General features: G+C 42.0%; 1 protein-coding gene across 1 annotated transcript in view; it reads right to left on the bottom strand.

Moving 5' to 3' along the window:
* GTF2IRD1 (GTF2I repeat domain containing 1) overlaps positions 1–26918 on the bottom strand; it is a gene marked incomplete in the record, with an annotated part of 795304 nt that overhangs the window by 234241 nt on the left and 534145 nt on the right. The window contains 1 exon segment of the mRNA XM_044054146.1: positions 14416–14499. Coding sequence (XP_043910081.1) covers positions 14416–14499 — 84 coding nt within the window.

Here is a 26918-nt window from a genome sequence, read left to right as displayed (position 1 = left end):
GTAAATTTTGATCAGAGCCTCCGAGTATGTCTTTGTGTGAGTATGTGTATGATTTGAAGTTGTGATGGTACCATGTGTGACTGGGTTTGTATTGTGTGTGGTTACCTTCTCCTCCTGTCTGGTCTTGCCAGTCCTATGTTGAGAGAGCTCAGCCTCCAGTTTGGCCGTATAGTTGCATCTCTCGCATGTATTTGTGTTTTGTGGGAGAAGGAGAGGATTATCTGTGTACATGAGGCAGTTGTAACATTGCCTCAATATTCCCAGGTTCACCAGTTGAGCTGGAGAGGACACTAGCAACTGATCCCTCGACATACTAGAAGTAGTAGATAAAGAGACTTTCAAGGGACTCCGGGGGAAGTGGGTTTTAGGCTGGTGGGGTACTATCTATAATAAGAGTGCTTTATCAAGGTGCAAGTACTGTAGGAGTAAGTGCTAGGCTTTACAGATAGAGAATAGTCTACTTGGGAATCAAGTAGAGATGAACTTTTCAGTTATAGGATATGCTGGTTAGATCAGCAGTACAGCTCGAGGAAGGTAGTTTTAAGGGAAAATTGGAAGAGTGGAATTTAGATGGCCCAAATAGTTTAACCTTGTTTAACCGCCGCTGCTCTTGTGTGCAACAGTGGTAACTCCTCGCTAAATCGCGCTTACGCGCGTTTAGCGTGTTTTATAGCAGGGGGCTGAAGGACCAATGGACTACTAGTTTCTGGCTGAAACTTCACCAAATCAGACAAAAAGGCCGCTCAGTGCTTCCCACTCCCACTGGTAAGCAAAGAAACTTCCCTCCTTCCTAATAAGGCAACGGATCAGTAACAGGAACTAAAAACAAAGCCCAGGGATCAGCAACTCTGAAACTGGACTACTCTAGTTCAGTAAGGCGGGAAAACAAGAGATTTTTTTTGTTTTATTACAGAGACAAGGAAAAAAACAGACAGTAATTGCTGTAAATCGGCTAGCGCACTTTAGTGTGTAGCCTACAGAAACAATTTGCAACAATTAGTAACTTAAAGTGCAATAAACATTGTAAAATGCAGAAATCACTTAAAGTAGCAATAAAACAGGCGAAATGCAGTTGCTAGCTTAAATAACAGTGGGAAAGCCACAAAAAATACTTATATCTGGTAGAAAGTCACTCTTTTAGCTCTCTGCTGCTTGGATCACTCTGCAGGCCACCACGAGGATCTGTGCTGAGTTGGTACAAGCTGGAAAACGCGTGTTTAGCGTGTTTTATAGCAGGGGGCTGAAAGGAGCTAGGAATTGGCCCAAAACAACCAATGGACTAACTAAGGAAATTATTATTTTGAACCGGGATACAGGGATTTGAACTGTCTATGCATTGTAAGACCTTACTAAATTTAATGCTATTGGCTACCAAAAAAGCAATTACTAGAAAATGGAAAGCACACTGATGCAGTGGATAGTGCTGTTGCCTCACAGCAATAGGATAGTGTTGTTGCCTCACAGCAATAGGGTTCCAGTTCGATTCTCAGCTTGGGTGCCTTCTATGCACAGCATGCATGTTCTCCCTGTGTTTGCATGGGTTTCCTCCAGGTGCTCCAATTTCGTCCCAAATTCTAAAAACAGGTAGTTGATGAATTGAACACTCTAAATTAGCCATAGGTGAGAGTGTATGTGCAAGTGTGTGGACTGAATGAACTACCATGACAGGGCTAGCCACTTGGTGGTGTAAACAATGGCACTATATGATTGTCACTGTTGAAGTGACACCTCAACTCCATGTGTGAAAATGGACAAAAGGGGTTGTAAATGGATGGACTGAAAATTAAAAATCAAAACCAACTGTAATTGGGGTTCCTATTACGTGATCACACCTCAAGTTCGAACCCTATAAGGTCGAAATCATATAGTCAAACTTGCAGAAGTTCGAACATGTTAAAAAATAAACTTAAAAGTAAAATAAACCCTTGCTAGCAAGGGGGCAAGCCCCCCTGCACCCCCCACACCTCCTGCTCTTTAAATATACCAACTCCGAGACCGCACTATAGTGCAGAAAGGGAATTTAAACAGTGGGAAGTGTGGGAGGGGGTGCAGGGGGCTTGCCCCCCTGCTTGCAACAGTTAGTTTACTGTTGCATGTTTTTTTTTATTTTTTTTCAGTGTTCAAAGTTTTGAAACTTCAAACAAACAAGTTTGAAACTGTCGTGTTCGAAGTTTCAGAACTTCGATCACGTAATAGGAACTCCTGTAATTGAAGTTCTGAATATTTTAAAGGACATAAAAGAATTAGAGGTGGGATCTTTAGAAAACAGATGGAACAAATTACATATAAATAAATGGAATTTGTGGGAGCAATACATTTGGAATAATGTTCAGTAGGATGAGTAAGGTCTTACGGGAAGGCAGGAACTAAGCAATTTATGTAATGGGAGTGAATAACTGTTAAAAAGAAAGAAAACATATATGTAATATATAATGCACGAGTAAGACAAATGTTAATACTGATTATTTTATTTTCTGTTAATATATGTGCACCTATGGCTTAAGTGATAACTTAATAAAGGTGCCAAAAAAGAAATGAAAACAGAAGAGAAGGAGCAAATTACATACAAATAAATAAAATTTGTGGGAACAATACATGCAGACTAATGTTCAGGAGGAGTGGGATTTAAGGGAAGGCAGGAATTGAGCAACTTATGTAATGTTGTAGTGAATTTTAAAAAGAAAGAAAAGGCATATGTAAAGTATAATGCATCAATGAGACAAAAGTTAATAGTGTTTGTTTTCTTTTCTATTAATGTATGTGTGCCATGTCTAAAATAATAACTTAACAAAGGTGTTTAAAAAATTAGGCTTATGCCGTGGGCCTGTTCTCTTCTTTTGGTTCAGCATCTACTGTCTGTGATCTCTAGCTCCATTTGGGGTGCAGTGTTCCCATTGAGCTTATCTGAAGGTCAGCAACATCAGTTACTAAGGAGTGTCCTCCTAAATTTATCTACAACCAAAATGTATTTATGTGAGCTTCTAGCCACAGTTTAAAATATGTAGCAAACTGACATTTAAACTCTTAACTGGTTTGCCATACAAAATGCCCACTTATGAACTTTAGAGGACTGTACATCAGGCATATCCTCAGTCCTTGCTAAAATTACTTTCTATAACTACTGGCAATCATGCACATCAGAGTCTTCCAAACTCATATATGTTTTCTGTGGCTCTCCAGTTAGGCAGGATGACTGAACTCTGGCTTATTTTGCCTGGAAGTTCTCCTTATTTGCAAACCTTTCAGAAACAGCTTGGGAAGCCTTCATCTCATCATCTGGTTCTCAACTTTTTTTTTCATACTGGACATAGGGACTCCCACAGCCATGGAGGTCTGGGTCATCAAGATGGAAATCTGCTGCTAGAAGCTTAGCAAATGTTGATCTGTGGCAGAATATCCCTCCTGTAAAGTGACCATTCATACACACACACACACACACACACACACACACACACACACACACACACACACACACACACACACACACACACACACACACACACACACAATGTATAAGAAAATAAAATCAGTATTTCACTCTTATACTTTGTCCAGATAGTAAAGAAGGCAGTCTCAGGGTACTATACAATCATTACTGACACTTCATTTTTTGTTAGCTATGAATCTATTTATAAAACTGTCAAAATGAAAGTGGTAGGTTTGAAGAGCTGCTAAAATCACATGCCATTTCAGACATTTAAGTTGACATACACAAAAAACTGTGGTCCAGTATCACAAACCAAACTGGCAGCGAGATTGTGGAAGAACGCCTGTTGGTAGACACGGACTCCACAAGTGGGTTGCAATACTAAGCTTGTCCTGAATGACACAAGTGAGGGTATGATGAAAGCAGGTAGTACACATCAGCAGGTAACTGAAGGTACACACTGGGTGAACTGTGCTAGGTGTAAACTTTGAGGAAAAGTATTTATTTATATTTTACTTTTATTTTGATCCTTAAATTCCACCTCTGACCTTCTAACTTTCTTTTCTATTGGTCTAACTGTACCATCCATTCTGTGGTGGTATGATCCTGCCAAATCCTTAGTGTCAGAAGAATTCTCCCTCAAAAGAGAAGATTTTCTTAATGTGCAAATATACTTAGGACAACTGCCTTTGCAAGGTGACACCCAAGGAACCTACTGCACTATGAGCAGGGTATTTATGCAGGGGAACATAAACTTATATAGGCAAAAGAATAGCCTGCACTTAACAGGGCCTAGGATGCAAGAGCTGAGTGGCCTAGTGAGCTAATGCACTATGCTGTAGTTGACAGGGGCTGGGGCTCAAGACATGGCAAGGCAGACATCACTCCACATCCCTGTGCATGGAACTATTAGAACATCTGCTTGCACCTATCTATTCATACATTCTGCAGTGGAATCCTCACCCTCAAATCTCTACTAAAAGAAGGTACAATGGCTTCAGCAATCCCCTCCAACCAAAGAAGAACAGCCAGTGTCAGCTGTCCAGTTTTTCCTCACATCATTTGGCCCTGTAGCTTCTGTGTCACTAGTCAACTTTCAGTCACCATCAGCACAGTTAAATGTCCAGGCCAGCCTCAGAAAGAACTTTTGCTTGAAGGAATGATGGACAGATCTAACACATTTTATGAAAGGGTAAAGACTTAGTGGAAAGACTTTACTGTTTACAATTTGTCCTTAAGTTAATTTTTTGCTTGGAAAGGACTATATTTTGGAGCAGGATATTGCAAACGTTCTAAACAATGAATATAAAGGACACAGAAAACTTTAAAATTTTAAAAGAACAATTAGAACTGTGGAAAGGGGCTTGGAGGGGGTTATGTCACAAATGTAGAAAGATGAAGTGGCTTGCTTATCAGTGTTTTCAATACAAATGTCAATTAGAATGTGTTAACTATCAACAGCAGTCTAGACAATTACTTTTTTTTTTGGGGGGGGGGGGTTAAAAAGACATTTATTAGCATAGTTCCACATGAAATAGTGTAATTTATTTGGGTAAGAGGACCATTCAAGTTGCGTGTGGTTCAATGTATCACTTCTGGCCTGGCTGTTTTGAGTTGAAGGATAGCTACTGAATGAAGGAAGTCTATAAGAACCTGGAAAGTAGAGTGGAAGAGTCAAAGAAAGTTATAGCTCAAAGTGAACAGGAAAGTGACGGTGCTCAATTGACAACAAATCTGTATGTCTAACTAAAGAAAAAAAAGGAATTTGCACAACAACAGAATGTTTCCCTTACAGGAAATGGGCAAAGATTTGGAAGAAGAGGCGTAGAAAAAAGGTATATAGGCCAGTCACCAAGTGGAAGAGGAAAGACAACATATAAGCTAAAGTTTAAATCCCCCAGTTAGGTAAGAGATGAAGAAAGCCTCTATTCAATAGTCTTTCTAGTTGTAATGTTAAATATTCCTTTATCAACACATTAATGCCTAACTTTCAGAAATTACTTACAAAGTGTCTTTGAGGGGAGACATGGCATAGTGTCAATACACAAATTGCCAAAGCATAGATCACTGAAAGCAAGTTAAGAAACTCTCATATTAAAATTATTTTATATTAGTTTGATTAAAAAACAAACAAACAAAAAAAAACCTACTACTTCTTGCTGAACCAAAAACAGTTCACCCTTGGAGCTACTCCTGTAGCAGTCCCCATCAGGAATCCGGATCCATCCTTATATTCTCTGTTAGACCTCTGATAATGGACAAAAAGTGCCAGCCTGCCAAGGCAGTGTGGTGACCCTCTTTACATTTAATGCATGACCCTAGCCATAGATGCTTGCTTAAATCCAGCTACTTAATGTGTATAGGTAGTACAGCAGTATAAAGAAAGTACAGTTGTGTACACTTACCATAAATGTAGATGCTCGAGTGTATTCTCTATTGCAGTCCTAACCAATGGGTTATCCAGCTCCCGGTAGCCCTCAATCGGCCAGAATACCAAAGGTAATTAAATAAGACGTCGGATTTCGTCAGTTGTAAAGGACGTCAGGACGTCTGATACAAAGGGAGGCAGCCAACGTCACTTCCTCAGTCTTTCTTGCCATAACAGTCAGAAGCCCGCAGAAAACATGGCTTAAACCAAAAGCAATTTTGGCAAATAATACCAAATTTAGCCTGTACCTTAGGAAAAGGAACAGGAGAGGACCAAAAAGGGGGAAGGAGGGAGGGAAACCAGGACTGCAACAGTGAATACACTCGAACATCTACATTTATGGTAAGTGTACACAACTGTACTATGTTCATCGTGTTTCACTGTTGCAGTCCTAACCAATGGGTTGATTACCAAAGTCCAAAAAGTAAGCCAGCAAACTGTAAGACTAAAATAATAAATGTATTCAGTAATGCAATGCACAAACAAACCAGTTTCAGCTGGTACACAACACAACCTTCCTCAGTGTAAAGTAAAATCCATTTCAGATAGTCTTTTATACATGCACTTTACTGAATTAGGTATGTGACTGGATGGTCAAAATTGTTCAATTAATCCAGGTGGAAATAAACCACCCAGTTTAACAATTCATTTTTTCTCCTTTGCGTCAAGAATGGAATGCCACCCCGCTTTGTTAGATTTATTCCCTTTCATGATATCTATAACCATGAAACTAAACTTGGCAGATGAATGTTTTATAAAATGTTTATATAAACCACTGCTTGTTTTTTTATTCTTCATGTCACTGGTATGTTCAGAGATTCTCATTCTCAGTGGTCGTGAAGTTTGTCCTATATAGAAAGAGCCACAGCTGCATGTTGCTAGACATATCAGCCATTTGCTGCTGCAATTGGCAAAAAAATTAATATCATAAATTGTGCCACAGTTCTTACTTGTAAATTGTTTGGACTTAATAACCTTATTACAGTGATTGCAATGTCCACATGGGAAGCATCCTGTGAGCACCTCACCCGTTAGTGTAATTTGGACCTCCTGAGTTGGTGTCCTGGAGTGTGAATGTTTACAATGATTCAAATGTGAGGCTAGATTTCTATTTTTATGAAATGAAAAATAGCATCTGTCTGGTAGAATATTAGTTAGATTGTAATCACTCTGTAGAATATTCCAGTGTATCTGTACACTATTGATTAACAAATCAGAATTCCTACCATAAGAGATCACTAGTCTAATAGGTGCCAAACTTTGCTGCTCCCATTTTTGTAGGTCAAAAGGTCTTCCCTCTTAAGTGTATCAGACCAATTGCTGGCCTGAAGAACATGTCCCATCTGATATCCCCTGTCCTTGAATCTGTGAGTCAGATCCTGCCTGTATTCCTGAAAGGTTGAATCCTTAGAACAAATACGTCTCATTCTAATGTATTGGGATTTGGGGATATTTTTGGCTATGTGGGGCAGATGAAAGCTGGATGCATGGAGGAGGGTATTATATTGGGGATACTTCCGGAAGACTTCAGTACACAGAGTATGATCTGGTTTTCTAGAGATGGAAACATCAAGAAAAGTAATGATGTTCGCATCAAAATTAACTGTGAAGTGTAGACCCCATTTGTTTTCATTTAAATAGTCAGTGAATTCAGACAAATAATCCACATCCGACCTCCATACCATTCAGCAATCATCCAAGGCCCAGAGGAAACGGAGGAGGAACCAACAGACTCAAGGATTGGAGAGAATTCTCTGCAGAACAGCAGTGGCAAACCCTGCCCCGGCTCTAGAAAACAAAGGCAAATTATAATGCTTTGTGAAAATGTGAACAGAAGACCATGTGGCAACCTCCAAAATGTCTTTAGTAGGGACACCCCTTAAAAAAGGCTGCAGAAGTGGAAGCTGCTCTTGTTGGGTGGGTCCTAACTCCTAGAGGAGGAACCTTGCCATGAAAGGAGTAACAAAAAGAGATACAATGTGCAATCCATTTAGAAATGGTTTGCTTAGAAATAGCCTTGCCCTAGGCTCCAGGGACAAAACTGACCAATAACTGTGCTGATATCCGAAGATCCTTAGTCCAGTCCAGGTAAAACCTGAGCTGTCTGTGCACATCAAGAGAATGTAGGATCCTTTCACCTCTACTTTGAGGATTAGAAAAGAAGGTAGGAAGGTGTATGGACTGATTAAGAGTCAGGCTAGAAACCACCTCAAGCATAAAGGAGGGGTTGGGTTCTTAGAGAGACCCTATCTGCATGGAAAATAAGAAAGGGCTCCACTGCCATCAAGGCTTGCAGTTCCAAAACCCTCCTTCCTGAAGTTATAGCCAAGACGAAGGCTGTCTTCCAAGAGAGAAACTTTAAATCTGCATTGGCAGCTGGCTCAAAAGGAGGAAGAGTGAGTTTCTCTGGGACAAAATTAAGATCCCAGGCTGGAGTAGGTGCCCTTCTGGGAGGTTTTAAGTTGCAAGCACCTCTGAGAAACATTTTCATTAGAGGAGGAGAGAAAATGGGTTGTTCAAAAGAACAATGAGCAGAAATGGCTGAAGCATGGATCTTGATAGAGGAAAAAGAAAGACCACCCTGAAGCAAATCAGCCAGGTATTCCAGGATCAGAGGAAGGGTAGGCTGAGAAGAAGATTCCCCTCTAACCTGCATCCAGTGAGAGAATATTTCCCATTTGCCAGCGTAGGACTTCCTAGTGCTAGGCCTCCTGGCCTCCCGAAGCACGTTAACCACCTGCTGGGAAAGGGAAGAAGAAGAAAAGGATTGATTCATACAATGAGCCATGCTGCCAAATGGAGAGACTGAAGATGAGGATGTAGAATGTTTCCCCCTTTCTGAATCAAAAAATCTGGCTTCAGAGGAAGATGCCAAGGAGAAAGGTAGGAGAGACTGCGAAGCAGTGGATAACAATGCTGTCTGGGCCAGTCCGGAGCTATGAGAACAGTCCTTGGTCGTTTGTCCCTGATCTTCAGTAATACTCTGGGAAGAAGAGGAAGAGGAGGGAAGGCATAAACTGACAGCAGCATCCAAGGGAAGGACAGAGCATCCACTCTCCAGGCTCTGCTGTGATGCTGTCTAGTGCAAAAAAGAGGCAGAAGGTGGTTGTCTGGGGAGGAGAAAAGATCCACCTGTGGTGTGCCCCAATGCTGAATGATGCTGTTAAAGACTGCTCTGTTCAACTGCCACTCATGAGGATCCAGGGTTTGTCTGCTCAACTGGTCTGCCAAAACACTGTCTTCCTGGAAGAAATTGTGCTAGGAGATGCAGGCCCAGGGATGCTGCTATGGACCAAAAATTAATGCTCTGCCTGCACAGGGGGTAAGAATGAATCCCTCCCTGCTTGCTGATGTACCACATGACTGTGGTGTTACCTGTCCTGACAAGCAGGGTCCTTGGAGAAAGAAGATGCTTGAAAGCTAGCAAGGCCTGCTGAACTGCTATCAACTCCTTTAGATTTATGTGCAGGTGCATCTGCTGGGCATTCCAACGTCCCTGTATGCATCTGCTATCCAGGTGTGCTCCCCAGGCATAGTCTGATGCATCTGTGGTAAGAACTTCAGGGGCAGGAGGTGGGCGAAAAGGCATGCCTTTGTTTAGTAGACAGGCTGTTGGCCACCATAGAAACTCTGTCTGCAGAGATGGAAGCAGAGGAATCATCATATCCAGGTCCTGTGCGTTGACACCAAATGTTCTTGAGGTACCATTGCAATTTCCTCATATGCAGTCTTGCATATGGAATCATGAGAATGCAAGAGGCCATGTTTCCCAGAGCTTGCAGGTACTTCCTTGCAGGGAGCTGGGACAGGCTTGTCGAGTCCTTGAAGTAAACTGAAAGAGTTGTCTGCTTCTCCTGGGTGAGATGTATCATCTGGGCGGCTGTGTTCAGACTCGCTCCCAGGAATGTTATCTACTTGGATGGCACTATTTTTGATTTTTCCTCTGAGAGTGTAACCGAGGGAAGAGAGAAGAGTCTTTACGAATTCTGGATCCTTTAACAGCTGCCCCTGAGAATTTGCTAAAAATCAGACAGTCGTCCAAGTATGGATAAATCTGAATTTTCTTCTACCTGCAAAAAGCAATGATTGGAGCCAGGCACTTTGTGAAAACTCTGCGAGCAGTAGATAAGCCAAAGGGCAGTGCAGAGAACTGATCATGTTGCTTGCCCACCCTGAAACAAAGTATTTCCTGCAACTTTCCCTGACAGGGATGTGCAGATAAGCTTCTTTGAGATACAAAGTTACCAGTCAGGAATCCTTTTCTAACATTGTCAGCAACTGATGCAGAGTGAGCTTCTGAACTTTGGAATTACCAAGAAAGAGTTCAGAATGGACAGATCTAGGATAGGATGCCAGGTGCCTTCTTTTTTTGGAACTAGGAAAAGTCTGGAATAGAAACCCTGGCCTACTTGCTGAGCAGGAACTGATTCTATTGCTCCCAGAAGAAACGGAGACAAAATTTGTTTTTTTACTTCTGCCCTTTGGTTTAGAGGAGCATCCGGGAAACCTTTGGGAACTGGAAAGGTGTGGAAAGAAAACTTGTGGCCTAGGTATACAGTTCTGAGTACCCATCTGTTGTCCGTGATAGTGGCCCAGGCATTTGCAAAAAGGACCAACCTTCCCCCCTAAAGGACTCTCCAGGCAGGCAAGAACAGGCAGACGTTGGACAAAGTCATTGAGAGTGTTTTGATCGAGATGCAGGCTTAGAACTTCCCACCTTGGAAGTGGAAGCCTGCCAACGCTTAGACCTTTGGGGGGGTAGATGCCTGCCCCCTAGAAGATTTGTAACCTCTAGTCCTTGAATGGTTCTGTCTACTGGTATCAGAAAACATCCAACTCTTAGAAGGGTAATTCCTGCTAAAGCGAAGAGGTTGAACTTGCAGAAAATCCTTAACAGTTCGCATAGACTTGGCCTTATCCTCCATCTTCTTGAGCACTTCCTCCACTTTGCTGCCAAAAAGACTGTCCTTATGCAAAGGTACGTCTAACAGCTTAGCCTTGACAGGCTCTGGAAGGGGCTGTTCCCTGAGCCAAGTGTGTCTTCTAATAACAGATCCAGTAGCTGTAGCCCTGCAGAAGGCTTCTAGAATGTTAAAACCACAATGTAAAGAATGTTTATTGACAAGAATGGCAGAATTCAGCAAATCCTGCATATCCTCACTCTCGGCCAAAGGAGGCACACTTGCTATCCTAGACTTAATAGCCTCAAAGGTGTGCTGCTGGAATTTCAGCATACAAAAAAGACAATTAGTAGACCTAATAGCAAGAGTGGCAGAGATATAAACTTTTTTATCCCACTTATCTAGGTTCCTAGATTCCCTGTCAGAAGGAACAGGATTTTTGGTAACAGTGGCCTTAACTCCTTTAGGGCCTTGAGAAATAACCTCAGGATCAGCCAACGGATTCCTGAAAAGAAACAGATGAGAATCAGGGACCCCATAATACCTGTCAGGTTTCCTGGTAGCAGGAGGAACTGAACTGGAGTTGAGGAATTTTCCAGGGAAACATCATCAACCACTTACAACACTGGGGGAATAGCCAGAGGCTTATGCTGAGGTAAATCCAAAAACTCCCTAATCCTTTTCTTAGATTGGAGATAGTCCTGACTTTCCCATTTAAATGCTCCCTGAGAGTATTCAAAGCATCACCAAAAGAGAAATCCTCTGGGGGAGAAGCAGAAGGGATAGATTCCTCCTCTGCATCTGAATCCTCAAAAGGAGAAAAAGCCTGAGACATTTTCTCTTCATTAGCACAAATGCTAGAAGAATCAGAGCCAGAAAAAGACAAAGCCTTAGGAGAAACATCCCTGCTCCTTTTAGGAGGAGGAGGCTGTGAACCTCTAATAAGGGTCAAGAAATCATTAGCCATTTTAACCATCTGGGATTGAGGGGAATGAGAAGGAACTGGAGCCTGCTTTTTCACAAGCTTACGACTGGAAGAATTACCTGCAAGTCTAAAGGACTCGGGGGGGGGGGGCTGGCAACCACCGAAGTCGCAGTAGAGGTCGTTGGTAAGAGCTTGCTGTCTGAATGAAGAATGGAGGTCTCAGACACCGGCGTCAGCTTAGTGGCTCCAGATCCAGCTGAAGAGGCAACAGGTGAGAGGTCAGAAGGCAAAATGGAGGCCAGAGGCCTGCAGGACTCTGAAATGGTCTCAACCGAGGCCTGTGGTTGTAAATCCGTGGACTGCAGGGGCTGCAAAGGTGCCTCACTGGCTACCGCATGACTGACGACCATCCTAACATCATCCGAGGACTCATCCTTCTGAAGCCTGTTGCGGTCCTTATCCTTATGTTTCTTGGGTATATCCGAAGCCGAAGCCTGAAGACCATGGTGGACACCATACCGACAAACATAGGCCAAACTCCAAAATGTTTAGCTAAAAGCTTAGCCTTACGACGAATAGTACACGGGTTAAAGGGGGCACAGAGATCACAATTAGGAACGTCGTGGTCAAGGCCTAGACAAATAATACAATGGGAATGAAAATCTCTATGGGGAATCTGCTTTCCACAGGTAAGACAATTATTAACCTTTTCTGGCATTCGTTAAGGCAAGAAAAGAGGTTCCCCAATGGGGTACTTAGCTGGAGTAGACTACAACTTTGTAGTCGGAAACGAAAAAAGGTAAACTGCCGACCGGCACTCGTGCAAGAAATGCTTCTGCTTCAGGCTCCGCGGCAAGGAAGACTGAGGAAGTGACGTTGGCTGCCTCCCTTTCTATCAGACGTCCTGACGTCCTTTACAACTGATGACAGCTGACGTCATATTTACTTACCTTTGGTATTCTGTCCGATCGAGGGCTAAAATATTGGTTAGGACTGCAACAGTGAAACACGATGAACGTTCTAAGGTTAAAGTTTCTGCCTCACAGCTCCAGAATCTGAGGTTCAGTCCTTACTTCTGGTTCCTATGTACATGCATCTACATTTTCCTCCCTGTGTCTGCACTGGCTCCCCATGTATTCTAGTACTGCCACCTACAAAAATCAAGCTAGTTAACGGACTACTCCAGACTGTCCATAAAAGTTGAATTTTACCTTCAAACTTGGGGCTGAAAATGGTAAAAGGTCAGATCATTTACCTCATTAGTTAACAAATGAATAGGGTCCATACATGTGCTGACTGCTGCATCTCAGAAATATCAAAATAAAAGGCACATACTTTAGAGTCTATGTTTAACATAGTTGAGCAGAACCATGGCTCAACTGTTTACCGCAGTTTTGTGTAAAATGTCGCAAACAAGTACAGTTAAAAGGAAGTACAGAACAACAAAATGGAACCACATTTAATTGCAATCGTTTTGCATCAGTAAAGTATAAAAAATTACTAATAACAAATTAGCATTTGTTTGGAGATATCTTTTTTTATGTGAGCTGAGACCTTCAAAGGCATTTGTAAATTTGTTTGTCTAGCATCCAGTATGTGCCTTTACACTCCCAACAGTTTATTACTCGGAGACTTGTTAGCATTCCCTCTCATCAACTGTTCAGCCTTCTTCCACCACACTGTTTTGATAAATGTTCATATCAAGAGCTGCCTCAGTAGCTCAACAGGTAGCAGACTTACCTTTGGTACTGGAATATCGGAATACTGTGTGTTCTTATTCTTACAGCAGGCAGTTGGGTTAATTTCCAACATCTCCCTTATTGAGGGTTCATATAATGGTTAAGGTGTTTACCTCACACACCCAAGGTACAGGGTTTGATTCTCATACTTAAAGGAAACTGGCTAGGCTTAAAATAGCCCACTAGGGCTGCTAGCCTAGTACATGCCTATGACCCTATGAACCTAAGACTTGAATTCCTTTGACTTTCAGTGCGAAGAACTTAAGGGAGCCTTCAGCAATGATTGGTGATAACGCAGATCAATATACATCACTCCATGTCATTTTTTTCCCATGTCATCCTATACACAAGGGTGCTGCCATATAGCAATATGTACATGCCTTATTTTGCAAAGCAGTTGGCAGAATGTGCACATTTGCTGGACTGCTAGATTACTGTCCCTTTGACCATGGCTCCCCTTTAAATGGGAAAATTGGCCTTCAACTGCTGCAGTTCACATGTCAGTATATGACTCACAAACTAAAGCCGAGTTACTGGGGGTTATATTTAAATACACTGCCCTACACCAGTAGGCTAATGAAGATAATATTCTGTAGGTCTTCTTTAGAGCTGTGTGTCTCTGTGGTTACGAGGTAACTTATATTAACTTTGGTCACTGTCAAAAAGGAACTTCATTGTTGTATACCCCTTGCAGGTGCCTCACACAGGATGTTTAAAAATGGCCTTTTACATCTCTAACTACAAAATACATAATGCAGTACTTACACTACTATCATTTGTGTACCTACTCCATAGTTTGAAAGTAAATTAAGAAAGCACAGAGTTCAATCAGTGTGACCACAGCTACATAGCAAGTCAGTGCCTGACAAGGTGTCAGGATTTGATCACAGAATCTTCTGATTTACAAAACTCAGGTAAACAACCTCCTTTGTTTACTGAAAGGCAAGTATAAGGTACTACTGTCCCACTTTCCCAGGGTTAGCGTCATCCCTTACCATATTTCCTGTTGAAAAGATCTTGAACTTGCTCTCTCAATGTATTGGCAATGTCAAATCGAGAAAGCTTGGGATCAAAGTTATCTGCAAAAAAGAAGAAACAGATAAAATGTTTAAAGTAATGGCTGTGAAATATAAATTACTGAAGACATAGTTTTTAATATTACTTGCTACACATGACATTCATAATGTTATCTTATATTTTTGCAACAGTAGGTTAGAGATACTGGCCCCAATTCCAAAAGACTTTCTCTCAGTAAGTGACCACTTGCACTGACAGCAGGCTGAGAGAAGGTGTTTTGGAATCTGGCCCCTGTAGTAAGCCTATTTAAAGATCACTTATACTTACAGCAGGTCTTTTGGAATCAGAGCAGGCTTACACTGACAGCAACTCTTTTGGAATCTGTCCCACTGTCATTAATATTTTTGCAAGTGAAGAAATTTTGTGAAAATTAGTCAGCAGAGTTGAGTTCTCCCTTTTCAGTTATAAGACTTTCTTTAGCATGTCACTGTCCTCCGAGATTTGTTATTGCAACAAGTGAAAAAACAAAAAACAAACTGTAGAAATCACAAAAAAGGCCAGAGTGCAAGCAAAACTCTTATTTAATAAAATACAGTGAAGCGCTTTTCGTTTGTAAAATAACAAACTTCATCAGACTTAGTCTGATGAAGTTTATTTTACAAACGAAAAGCGCTTCATTGTATTTTATTAAATAAGAGTTTTGCTTGCACTCTAGCCTTTTTTTGTGATTGCGACAAGTGAACTATTAATGAAGGATGGCAATGAGCAAACTCATGTTGTGTCATCTTTCATTAATTACTCAATAAATTTTATACTTTAAAACAATTATACAAAATTTTGCCTCATTCATGTAGGTGCATAGGTTCATAGGTTCGTACTAGGCTATCTGCCCTAGGGCATTTATAAGCCTAGCCAGAGTGTGTTTGGCTTTCGCCACCCATTTTAAATGAATTTTGCTATGCCCTTTTTCGAGGTTAGTATACTCTGCCTCTGTCTAACAGTGACACAGAAGTGATACCCAGGGTAAACCTACAATCTCCCATCCACTCATCAAGATTCCTCTTGAAGAGCGTCAATTAGGGACTCTGCCTAACCTGGACTGGGATTTTATTCCAGAGTGAAGGGAGCCTCTGGGTTATGAATCTGTCCCTCCAGCATGTCCTATTTATTTCAGTGCTGAGGTTCAAGTCTCTCGAGCACGTAGCTCGATGGGATTTGGATTTTCTGAGGTGCAGCATGTCCATTAATTCCGGGTTGGACATGGCTTTATATGTCAGGCACAGATCGCCTCTGAGCAGGCGGTATGCCACTGAGTAGAGCTGGAGTTTCTTTAACCAGGCAGCATATGGCATCTGTTTGAGCCCTTTGATCCTCTTGATGAGGTACTTTTGGGGTCTTTCCAGTTGCTGCAGGTGTCTGGTAAGATACATCCCAAAAGGGGCATTGTACTCAATTATGGGCCTGAGGAGGGATGAGTAAAGAGGCACGATGACCTCCCCTGATCTAGATGTGAATCCCTTCATGATTAGGTGGGCTATATAAAATGTTTTTCTAACCACTTTGGCCACGTGGTTGTCAAATGAGAGATTGCTATCAACCTGGGTCCCCAGGTCCCTAATTACTTCTTCCGTACTTAATGGATTACCACCTATGTGGTAATTTGTGGGCACTTTGTTTTTGCGAAGGGATGACTATACACTTTTTGGCGTTTAGCTTGAGGCCATGGCTCTGGCACCTGTTGTCTGTTTCTATGAGGCCCTTTTGGAGGATGCTTGTGTCGGCTGGAGAGTCGATTATGGCGCCCAGTTTGCTGTCATCTGCGAACTTGGTCAGCCACAGTCCTTCCGTGTTGGCCTGTACCTCCGAGAAATATATACCGAACTAGAGAGGTCCCAGGACTGAGCCTTGTGGGACACCACTTGTAACTGGTTTGGAGTCTGACATGGCTCCAGCAATTCTAACCATGTGGGTTCTGTCTTTGAGCCAGTTTGCAACCCATCTAGTGACATAGGGGTTTATATTTAAGCTGGTGAGCTTATCTATAATGCCCGAGTGGGGTATTGTATCGAAGGCTTTTGCAAGGTCCAGGTAGGCTGTGTGGACAACCTTCCCCTCGTCAATGGCCTTGGTGACTGTTTCAAAGAAATCGACCAGGTTTAAGAGGCAGGATCTGCCCTTAACAAAGCCTAACTGGGTAGGATCCAGTGTCTGTAGGTCCCCAATATCTCTATTTATGAGGTCCATGATGATCCTTTCCATAGCTTTGCAGACCAAGCTAGTCAGGCTTATGGGGCGATAGTTTCCAGGATCCGTTGAGGCACCACCTATGTGGAGAGGGACCACTGTTGCTGTACGCCACTCTTTGGGTACATATCCTGTAGTAAGGCTGAGATTGAACAGTAGTTTTATGTTTGGGTTTAGTTCTTCTTGGAGTTCATGTAGGACGCAGCCCGGGACACAGTCTGGTCCCATTGATGCTGTGTTTTTTGCTTTGGCGAGGGCGGCTCTTACCTGAGCATCTGAGATGTCAGGGGGGCAGCACTATGCTGGGATAGATATTTGCCCTTTTGGTGGGGAAGGGGCGGAGAAGTTTGCGCTGAACCTGTCAGCTAGGATGTTGGCAATGTCTGTGGGTTCGGTGTATTTTTTGTCATTTTGGACTAATTCTGAGCATATCTGGGAATTCCCACCCAGGTTCCTAAGATAACTAAAGAAAGCCTTGTGATTATCCTTAGTGTCCTGTGCAATTTTTCTCTCGAAGCTGGCCTTAGACGATTTTATGAGTGCCCGTAGTTTTTTGCTAATACTGATCAGAGATGCCTTCCCTTTTTGGGATTTTGCTCTATCATGTAGTAGCTTCCACCTTCTATTGTATAGTTTGTTTATGGCTGGGGTCCACCAGACAGGACGCCTAACCTTGGAGGATTGGGTCTTGGTTTTATTTGGGATTGCATGATCCATGCATTCCTGAAGGTGTTCATAGAATGCGTTTATAAAGGATTCTGCGGTCTGGGACGTATTTTCCACAGGCCCGGGGGCTTTGAAGGATTTCACCTCGGTTTTGAGGAGTGTGAAATTTGCTTTAGAGAAGTTTTTCACTGTGGTTTTCTGGGCAGGGGCTGGGGTTGGGATGTGAATATCTAGTGAGATTAGTTTATGGTCTGATCTTACCAGTGAGGGATACACTTCTGGTCTGGAGCACAGAGTCCCCATGTTGGTGATGATCAGGTCCAGTATGTTTTCCCCTCTTGTGGGAGTGGCAACAAGTTGTTCCATAGCATTTGAGTTTATAAATTCTAGGAACCTTTGGGCTAGGGTGTTGGAGCTAGAGTAATGCTCCCAGTCTATGTTAGGGTAGTTGAAGTCGCCCAATATAATGGTGTTTGGAGAGACCTTCATATTTTCCAGTGTTCTTAGGAAGGCCGAGTGGGGTTCCTGGGTTTGGGAGGGTGGTCTGTAGCAGGCTATAAACTGGAAGGCAGTTTTACCCACTGTTAGTTGCACATGGATAGTCTCTGATGCTTCGTGCTGTGCCACCAACCTGGAGGTGTGGGCATCTTTGACGAATATTGATACTCCCCCTCCTTTTGTGGTTCGTTCCAAATTTTGGGGCCGAAAAACATGGTATGAGGTATAACCTGGTAGTGCTGGGGTGCTCTCGGGAGCCTTGAACCAGGTTTCTGTTACTGCACAGATATCGATGTTCTCCATGCTAAGGAGAGTTTCGAGTGCGTGCATCTTGAGGTTTAGACTTCTGGCGTTGAGTAGCATTACTCTTAGTTTCTTATCCCTTGTGATACCTATGGAGGTGGATTTGTCTTTTGAGCCTTGCCTAAAAAAGGCTCTATGGGGGTGGTAAGAGCCTTTGCCAATATCCGAAAGCCCAGGGGTGACAAGTGCAAGCCATCCCTAGCGAAGCATCGTGGCTTGTCGAGCATGTCATCCCAGGCAGACAGGCATTGGATCCCCTTTGAATGACACCAATACTTAAGCCAATTGTTGAAAATGATCATCTTGTCTTCATATTGTGGCATCATTCTTGGTGAGGGTAAGATGCTACTCCAGGTCAGGGTCATACCAGCCTGGGCTACATGCTCAGAGAGCTCCTCTATGTCTCTTTTCATGTAGTCCAGGGAGGTACGTCTCAGGTCATTCACAGCAGCATGGACGATGACTGAGTCATATTTCTACTTACCTTGGAGTGACCTGAGTGCTTGTGTTATGTTGGGGATCCTAGCGCCCGACAGGCAGCTCACCGTGACCTTCTCCTTGTTCAGCCTGGTGAGCGGGACGTCAGTGTGCCTGACGATAGAATCACCTATTGCAAGTGTATCAGGGGTGTTCTTTAGCCTTAAGGGCTGTGACTGTTCGGTACACTGGCTTTGTGAGCTATGTGTTGCACGTGTTTTGTTTTGGGGTAGCGGTTGCTTGGGTGTCTGCTTTGGAGGTCTCTGCTGCTTAGGCAGATTTTTATTTAGAGCCTCCGAGTATGTTTTTGTGGGTTTATGTGTTTGGATTGCTGTCGTGGTAGGTCTTTGTGAGACTGGAATTGTAGTGAGTGTGGTTTCCTTCTCCTCCTGACTGGTTACGCCAGTACTGAGTTGAGAGAGCTTATCCTCCAGTTTGGCTATATGGTTGCATCTCTCACATGTGTTGGAATTTGTTGGGAGGAGGAGAGGGTTGTCTGTGTACATGAGGCAGTTATAACATTGCTTCAAGATTCCCAGATTCACCAGCTGGACCGGAGAGGAGATTGACAACTGACCTTTGGACATGCTAGAATAGTATTGGGAATTCCTTTATAATTGAAAAAAAGGGCCAATGGGGAACAAAGTACTTAAGAGGAGTTTGTGAGGGTGTAGTGCTTTTAATTTTTTAGTGCTGACTTATATAATTGCTTTAGTGAGCAAGTGCCAGGTGTTAGAGTGGGAATAGGGTGTTTATTATGAGAACTAGATCAGTTGTAAGGGAAAAAGTGAAGAGGAGACTTTGTGGAGCCGAGAATGGTTTAAACCCAATGATGCTGCACTATGTGCAAAATCGCGCAAAGCCACTCTAAAACAGGTTTTATACAGGGGGACTTGAAAGAGCTAGAAAATGGCCCAAAACAGCCAATAGACTACCAGATTATTGTGCTGGGAACACTCCTCCAGGGATAGATAGGCTGCTCCAAGCTCCCCACTGCCACTGGTGAACAAAGAATCCTCCCTTTATCCAAGAAAGGAAATGGGCAACACAGGAGCTTTCCAAAAGTCCAGAATACAGCAAAGCCTGTATTTGGACTACTCTAGGTCAGGAAAGATGGGAAACAAGGATATATTTTTTTCTTTTTTGCAATAAACAGCAGGAAAGTGCAATAAATATGTAACACAGGCTAGCGCACTTGAGTGTGTAGCCTCAACAGGTAAATGCAACAAACAGGGCAAACTTTAAAAGCGCAGGTGCAAAAACAACTTTAAACAGTTTAAAACAGTTCAAGAAGCAGAATTACTTGCAGTTTAGCTAGATTGGACAGTCGCCCAGGTAGTAGCAGGAAAAAAACACTTTTATCAGGTTAGCAGTCGCTCTTTTAGCCTCTCTGCTGCTAGCACCACTCTGCAGGACCACAAGGAGCTTGGCTGAGTAGTAACAAGCGCAAAAACCACGCCAAAGCGGTTTCCACTTTCTACATCAGTGGTAACCTTCGGTGATTACAGACGGGCCAATATCGCATATAAATTTTGGAAACATTTTCTCCATTCACTTAGTTGTTAACAAAACATGGATACAGTGGGCCCAAACAATGGCTGGTGACTTATCTGAGCAAAACGGTTAACTCAACTAGCCAAATGTTATATGTAAAGCATGCATTTAAAATGCTTAAATATAGAGCACAGTTACAAATTACAAGTAAAAGAATTGGGCCCAGATCACTTTAGTAAGCCACTGAAGGTAATGAATGCTTTCTGTCCTGGGCTTCCTGTGTGATTAATATCCAAATAACACAGAACAACATTTATAGATCTTGTTTATCAGAAAAATATGCATAGTCACTATAATAATGTAGATTTTTATATACATATAATGTATATATGTATATGTGTGTGTGTGTTTGTGTAAAAAAGTGTTCTGTGTAAAAGCCACATTTAACTTGTTTCAATGTGCATATGAAAAATCCAAACATAAGCAGTACAGTCATGTGACAGAACTACACCTTAACTGCCATCATGCATGCCACTCAAAATACTTCACATCCCTGAGCAGTTGTTTGTTAGAAAAAACTACTAATTAAAAAGTACAAAGTACAACAATCTTTAACAAAACCAAGTAAAATAAAATGGCCTAAAAATTGCCGATTCATAGGTCTATACTAGATAATCATTCATCAGACCATTTTAAACCTATACCAGAACACCACAACATTAAGAGACACCTCCCACCTCAAGAAAGGAGGCACAACAGGTCAGGGAGAATTTGTGAGTGCTCATCCAATTATCTAGGTTAGTCCTTAAAACAGCAGTGTTTAGCTGATTCTGCTAAGAGACTACCACTGTAGTGCATGCAGTCATGTGAAAGCACTGAAGGAGAAAGACTCAAATGCACTAAATTCAAATGAAATAAGCAGAAAGTTCACAGATTTTCAACAGGAAGGGGGGGGGGGTTCACCCTACTTCTGTACATTCCAGTACTGTCCACAGTGTACTACAGGTTTAGGAAACCCACCCTATTTCCTGCTTCAGTTCCTCATGAAAACAAAAAAATACTAAATGAGGCAAAACAGCCAAAACAAACACCAACAAAGACAGCTCTTGTAGTAGCCTCTTTAACGTCAAAGGAACTCATAACGAAACTTATGGCCATAAGAAAGCTCACAATGCATGCTGTCATAGGAAATCTAACAGGCTTCTGCTCTTTAGCATCATTAGGATGTTGGGTCAATTTATCAAGACTTGGTAAACCGCAGAGATATGGAAATATGCCACAGAAGATCACCAATTAAAGTGGAGAATCAAGGTGATAAAGCAGACTTGGCAGAAGCAATCATAAAAAGTAATCTTTGGGATTCTTTTCTAGTATATTTCAGAAATTAAAGTACAGTTACAGGAAAAACTCACCATGAGAATAGATGTTTGAGAAAGATCTTTACTGCAATAAAACTCTTGACATATGAGAATTAGCTACAGGTGGACATCTGCTTAATAGGCCCACCTCCCATAGCTCTGTGGTCATAAGAGCATGGGCTGTCTCCTGCTTATACAAGGACTTAACCTGTGCTTCAGCTAAAGTGGCAGGCCACTCATGCCATCTTCTGTTCCTTTTTGCTAGCGAAAAGAGAGCTATATCCTGCGGAGGAAAAACTCTTCCAGCATGGAAAAGTAATATTACATATTATGTAAACTGTGGTACCGGTCATTAGGGCACTAGGGTCAAAAGCGGTGATAGGCCCATGAACAGCAGGTACTTCACTTGGCTTCTGCACCTCCCTTACTTCTGCAGATCCATTGGACTACCCTGCAAGAAGGGGAGAAGGATAGAAGAGTGCATGTACTACAACACACTGATCCTACTCAAACAGCTACGGTTATGCTAACATTCTCACACAGCTGAACTGATCACTGTTGCAGTAGAATTCCTGACGTATGGAAGAAACCCACAACCACAGCCAGATCATGGTCAAATGGCACCATAGGCAGAATAATGGATCGGGGCCCACACATACAAAGCCACTACACCCCACCCATACACAACCCCCGCACAGCTATTCTAATGTCCCATTACTTAGCTATTTCTCCCCAGTTACCATAAACACGGTTCAAACCTCTCAGTGTGCATACTATTTTCTGCTTTACTTCTGCAATGATTACATATAATTGGATTTAATTTAAAACTTTTATTTCAAATTTTACAGTACAAACATTGATAGACATTGGCTAAACAAAACACTACAGTCTCACAGCAAAAACAGATTTAGCATTAAAACTTCTCTGCCCTTGAAACTGACATTCATTGAAATGGCATTGAAACCCACATTCAAAGAAAATGCATTTGGCCAGTGGAAGATTAAGTTTACCTTTGGGCTGTTTTCAAATCATACACCCCTTCACACATTTTTTAGGACCACGCAAACATGCAAGAGTTCTTTGATTCACCTTCAAGATTGCATTAAATTATATCCCTTGAATAACACAAGGGATATAATTTAATACAATCATAAAGGTGAATCAAAGAACTCTTGCATGATTGTACTAAATTATATCCTTTGTATAATACAGCACCACTTGTTAGAGCAGGTTTTAAATTTATAGCTTTGAACATTTTTCCAGTAAGCAATGGAACAAAACATATGAACCAATAATGACAAAACTGCCCAATTCGGAACATTTCATCCATAAAAGGCCACTCAAACTTCTGTCATTACAATTCACCAGTATCAGTCAATATGCACAAATGCTGCAGAAGTAAAAGTCATCTGAATAATTCTATATTAAAGAGATCTGTAACTAATGAAGAGGTTGCTGCTAGCAAACAATGTTATATTTTAGTGTTTCATCTACAAATTCAGTGCCTGCTGCCCTTGAAGAATAAATTGTATATGTTACATGAAAAAAATGGTAAGCTGGTAATACTACACTAAGGAATAGATGGCTAACTGATAACACGTTCACAGCTACCAGGCATCTCATCCAAAGGAGGACATGCTTAGGACTGCAGGATCTCACACCCCCTTAAAGTACAACGCAGTATCAGCACTCCATAGACATGGTGTGGGAGTAAAACCCACAGCCTTCTGCATCAAAAGCAAGTATGTTATGCCACTAACAATGCTTTTCAATAAAATAGCACAATAGTGACACAATTTGCTAAACAAAACAGTTGCAAATTGTAAACAGACTTAGCATTAGCAGCAGTAAAGTTCTCTTTCCTTGAAGCTCACAATTCCTTGAAAAATGCACCTGAAACTCAGTTCCCTGAAAAAAGCAGCTTGGTAGTTGAGGTAGAGGGTTCAGGCTCTTGTTTCCTGTAACTAAGGTAGAAGGTTTGAGCCTGAGCAAATTACTAACCACCTTCTATCCCTAACTAGGGCATTAAACACACACACACACACACACACACACACACACACACACACACACACACACACACACACACACACACACACACACACACACACACACACACACACACACACACACACACACCCGCCATACCTCCCCAGTGCAAGAAATCTGGACAAAGCCTAAAATAAATATGGACAGATTATAAATATTGCTCTCATGAACTTAGAAAGTTGACAGAATAACAGGATTTGTGTTTGTATGCATTTTTTTCTAAAGGATATGAAATCAGAACCTCAAATGTCTGTCATTTATTTAGTCATTTCAATCGTCGATGATTTTCCAGAAAACCACAACTGTTATGAAAAACTGACCAGAAATATGTGGCAAAAATCTGGACAGTAGAGAGGTATGTTTCCTACCTATCACTCTCTCTCTCACACACACACACACACACACACACACACACACACACACACACACACACACACACACACACACACACCCCACCTCTTACTTGTCCATCCGTGGTCTACAGTCCAATTGTCTTCTGGTATTCAAATTCCACTCAAGTGGAAGATGAAGATGTAAATAACAGATGCAGAAGATGAAGACGTAAACACACACACCTACCTCTTACACACACACACACACACACACACACACACACACACACACACACACACACACACACACACACACACACACACACAGACACACACACACACACACACACACACACACACACACACACACACACACACACACATACACACACACACACACACACACACACACCTATTTGTCTGCCTGTGGTCCACAGTCCACACATCTTCTGGTATTCAAATTCCACTCATGCGGAAGATGAAGACATAAACAATAGATCGCACAGACACACTAGATGATGTAAACAAGTTGCACACACCTGTAGTGTTTGTGCAACTGGACGCAAACGGCATTCTTAAAGAAGGATGCTCTAAAAAAATAAATACATATATCCTACGCAACTGCCTTGGTCGCCTAGTGCTTGATCTGGCTCTGCCCACAACTACGAATGGAATTAGGAGGTGGAAAAGAAGCAATGATTGTCTTGATAAACAGCTATATATTAACTCATGCAAGCAGTTTCAATCCCTGCTATATTCAGTCTGGTTTGCAGTTTCTGAAAATGTGTAGACAAAGGGCCATGTAGCTGCCCAGCAAATTTCTGTGCTGAAACAATCCTAAAGAAGGTAGAAGTAGTAGCAGCTGCCTCATAAAGCATGCTATAATCTGTTCTTGAAGGGTTCGCCCACTCTTCTTAAGAAAAAATAAAATCAGCTAGCCACTTAGAAAGGGTTTGCTTAGACATTGGCCTATCCTTTTTCCCCTTGGGTAAAGGTTAGAAATAAATGGTCTAATAGATGGAAAGATTTAGATTGGTTAAGGTGATGTCTTAAATTGCTTAAGGACATACAGAAGGTGCAAGATCTCTCCTTTTAATTCTGGCTTTGAGGGAAAAAAAAAATGGGCAAATGGGTGTTCTGGATCTGGGAGATGTTAGACATTACCTTCGGCATTAATAAACAGCTTGATCTGAGACTGACATGGTCTTTATGAAACACTGCGAATGGCTCCTTCTACATCAGAACTTGTACTTCTCAAATTCTCTTGGCTGATATCTTGGGTCATCAAAAAGTTTGTTTTCCAAGACACATACTTAAGTGGGACTAATACTGCTGGCATGAATACAGATTCAAGGTCAGCTTTTCTAAGAAATAAAAACTGAAATTCCAAGGTGGTGGAACAGTCCTCTTTTGTGGTCTAAGCAGAGAAACTCCCTTCATGAGCTGCTTGACAACAAAGTCATTCATGAGGGGCTGCTGCTTTTGAATGTGTGCCAAGATGGCAGATGCATGTACTTTACATAGGAAAGTCCTGCTGAAAACAGATTTGATAATAAGAGAGAACAACGGGTACCTTTGCATGCCATGGGTCTTTGCTTTTTTTCTTGCACTAAATGGAAAATCTTTCCCATATTGTGAGACATGACTTCCTTGTATTAGGATTTTCTTATTTCTTTCATAATACAAAACACATACTTAGAAAAGGGTACTTGACAGGAATGAGCATCTTATCATCATCATCCAAGGCATCAGCCTGAGCCCCCCCATATTCAGGTGGATCAGAGTGGCAGACCTCTGTGTGAGCAGGTCTAATTTTGTTGGTAGGAAACATGTCTGTTCTCTTGCCAGTTGTGCACCCATGGAGAACCAGTGTTATTTAGGCCAGTACAGTACTATTAAGATCACAATGGGGCTCTCTGCGAATATATTTTGTAGCATCCTTGGAATTAGAGGGGTGATGCATATGTACATAGAAACAAGTTCTCCATTGGAAGGGGAACACATCAACACTCCATTAATTACTGCAAAGGGTTCTTGTGCTGTAGACAGAAGATAGTGTTTTGATGGAGATGTAAAAAGGTCTACATTTGGAATACTCCATAAGTGTGTCATGGACCTGAACAAGTTTATGCTCAACTTCCTTTTGTGGCTTGCCATCAGGGTTCCATTAGGTTTTCCATGATGGTGCTGAGTGCCAACTGGATGTAAATCACAGAGCACCATGCCTGCTCACACAGGCTGATCAAAGTCCTTCTTTGTTAGCTTTCACATGATTAGGAATGAGTTCCACTCCATTTACGTTCCACATCACCATAGTATTAATGAGTTCCAATCCAATTACATACCACTTTCTTGTGGTATTGTCTATTGTGAGCAATTGCACCCCCTGGCTTCCAGTTTGCTGAAAGTCTGAATGGCTTAAGCAACTACCAACATCTTCTCTAAACTGCTACAGATTCTCTTCTGTGTAGGAGACCACTTCCCCTGAACTCTTAGAATGTTTATATGGACCCTTCTCTTTCCAGTGAGGTCTGAAGCACTGGTCATCCGGTTTGGATTGTGCAAAAGGCAGACCACTGCTCTTGTTTATTTGTTCTGCTCTTCAGGGAATGTTGGCATATGGTGATTCCAGATGGTATTTAAGAACTACCAGATCTTCCTCATGAATAACGTTGCCAGGGGAATCTTCACTATAACCAAGGCCATGTGCATTAGGGATTTGAGAAAGTCCCTCACTAGCACTAAATTTCTACTGGATTTTAGGAGAAAGAAAACTTTCAAAAAAGATGGCTTTTTCCTCATTGAAATACACTCCAATTTCTGCCACATTCAGGATCACTCGCAAAAACAGTTCATTTGTATGTGGGGTAAGACATGACCTGGGAAGACTGAAGGAAATCCCTTATGACTTCCAACTTCTCCTGAAGCTCCCCTTCCATTATAGCATGAAAGAGGTTAGTGTCCAGATTTCGGTATCCAAGCTCTACCCCTTATCTTCAGAGAGGCCACAGTGGGCACCAGGCACTTTTTGTATACTCTGGATGCTGTAGAGAGCCCAAA

This window comes from Protopterus annectens, chromosome 13.part0 (assembly GCF_019279795.1).
Source record: "Protopterus annectens isolate FY-2018-M chromosome 13.part0, PAN1.0, whole genome shotgun sequence".
Taxonomy (NCBI): Eukaryota; Metazoa; Chordata; order Ceratodontiformes; family Protopteridae; genus Protopterus; species Protopterus annectens.
This window is presented reverse-complemented; position numbering and strand designations above follow the sequence as displayed.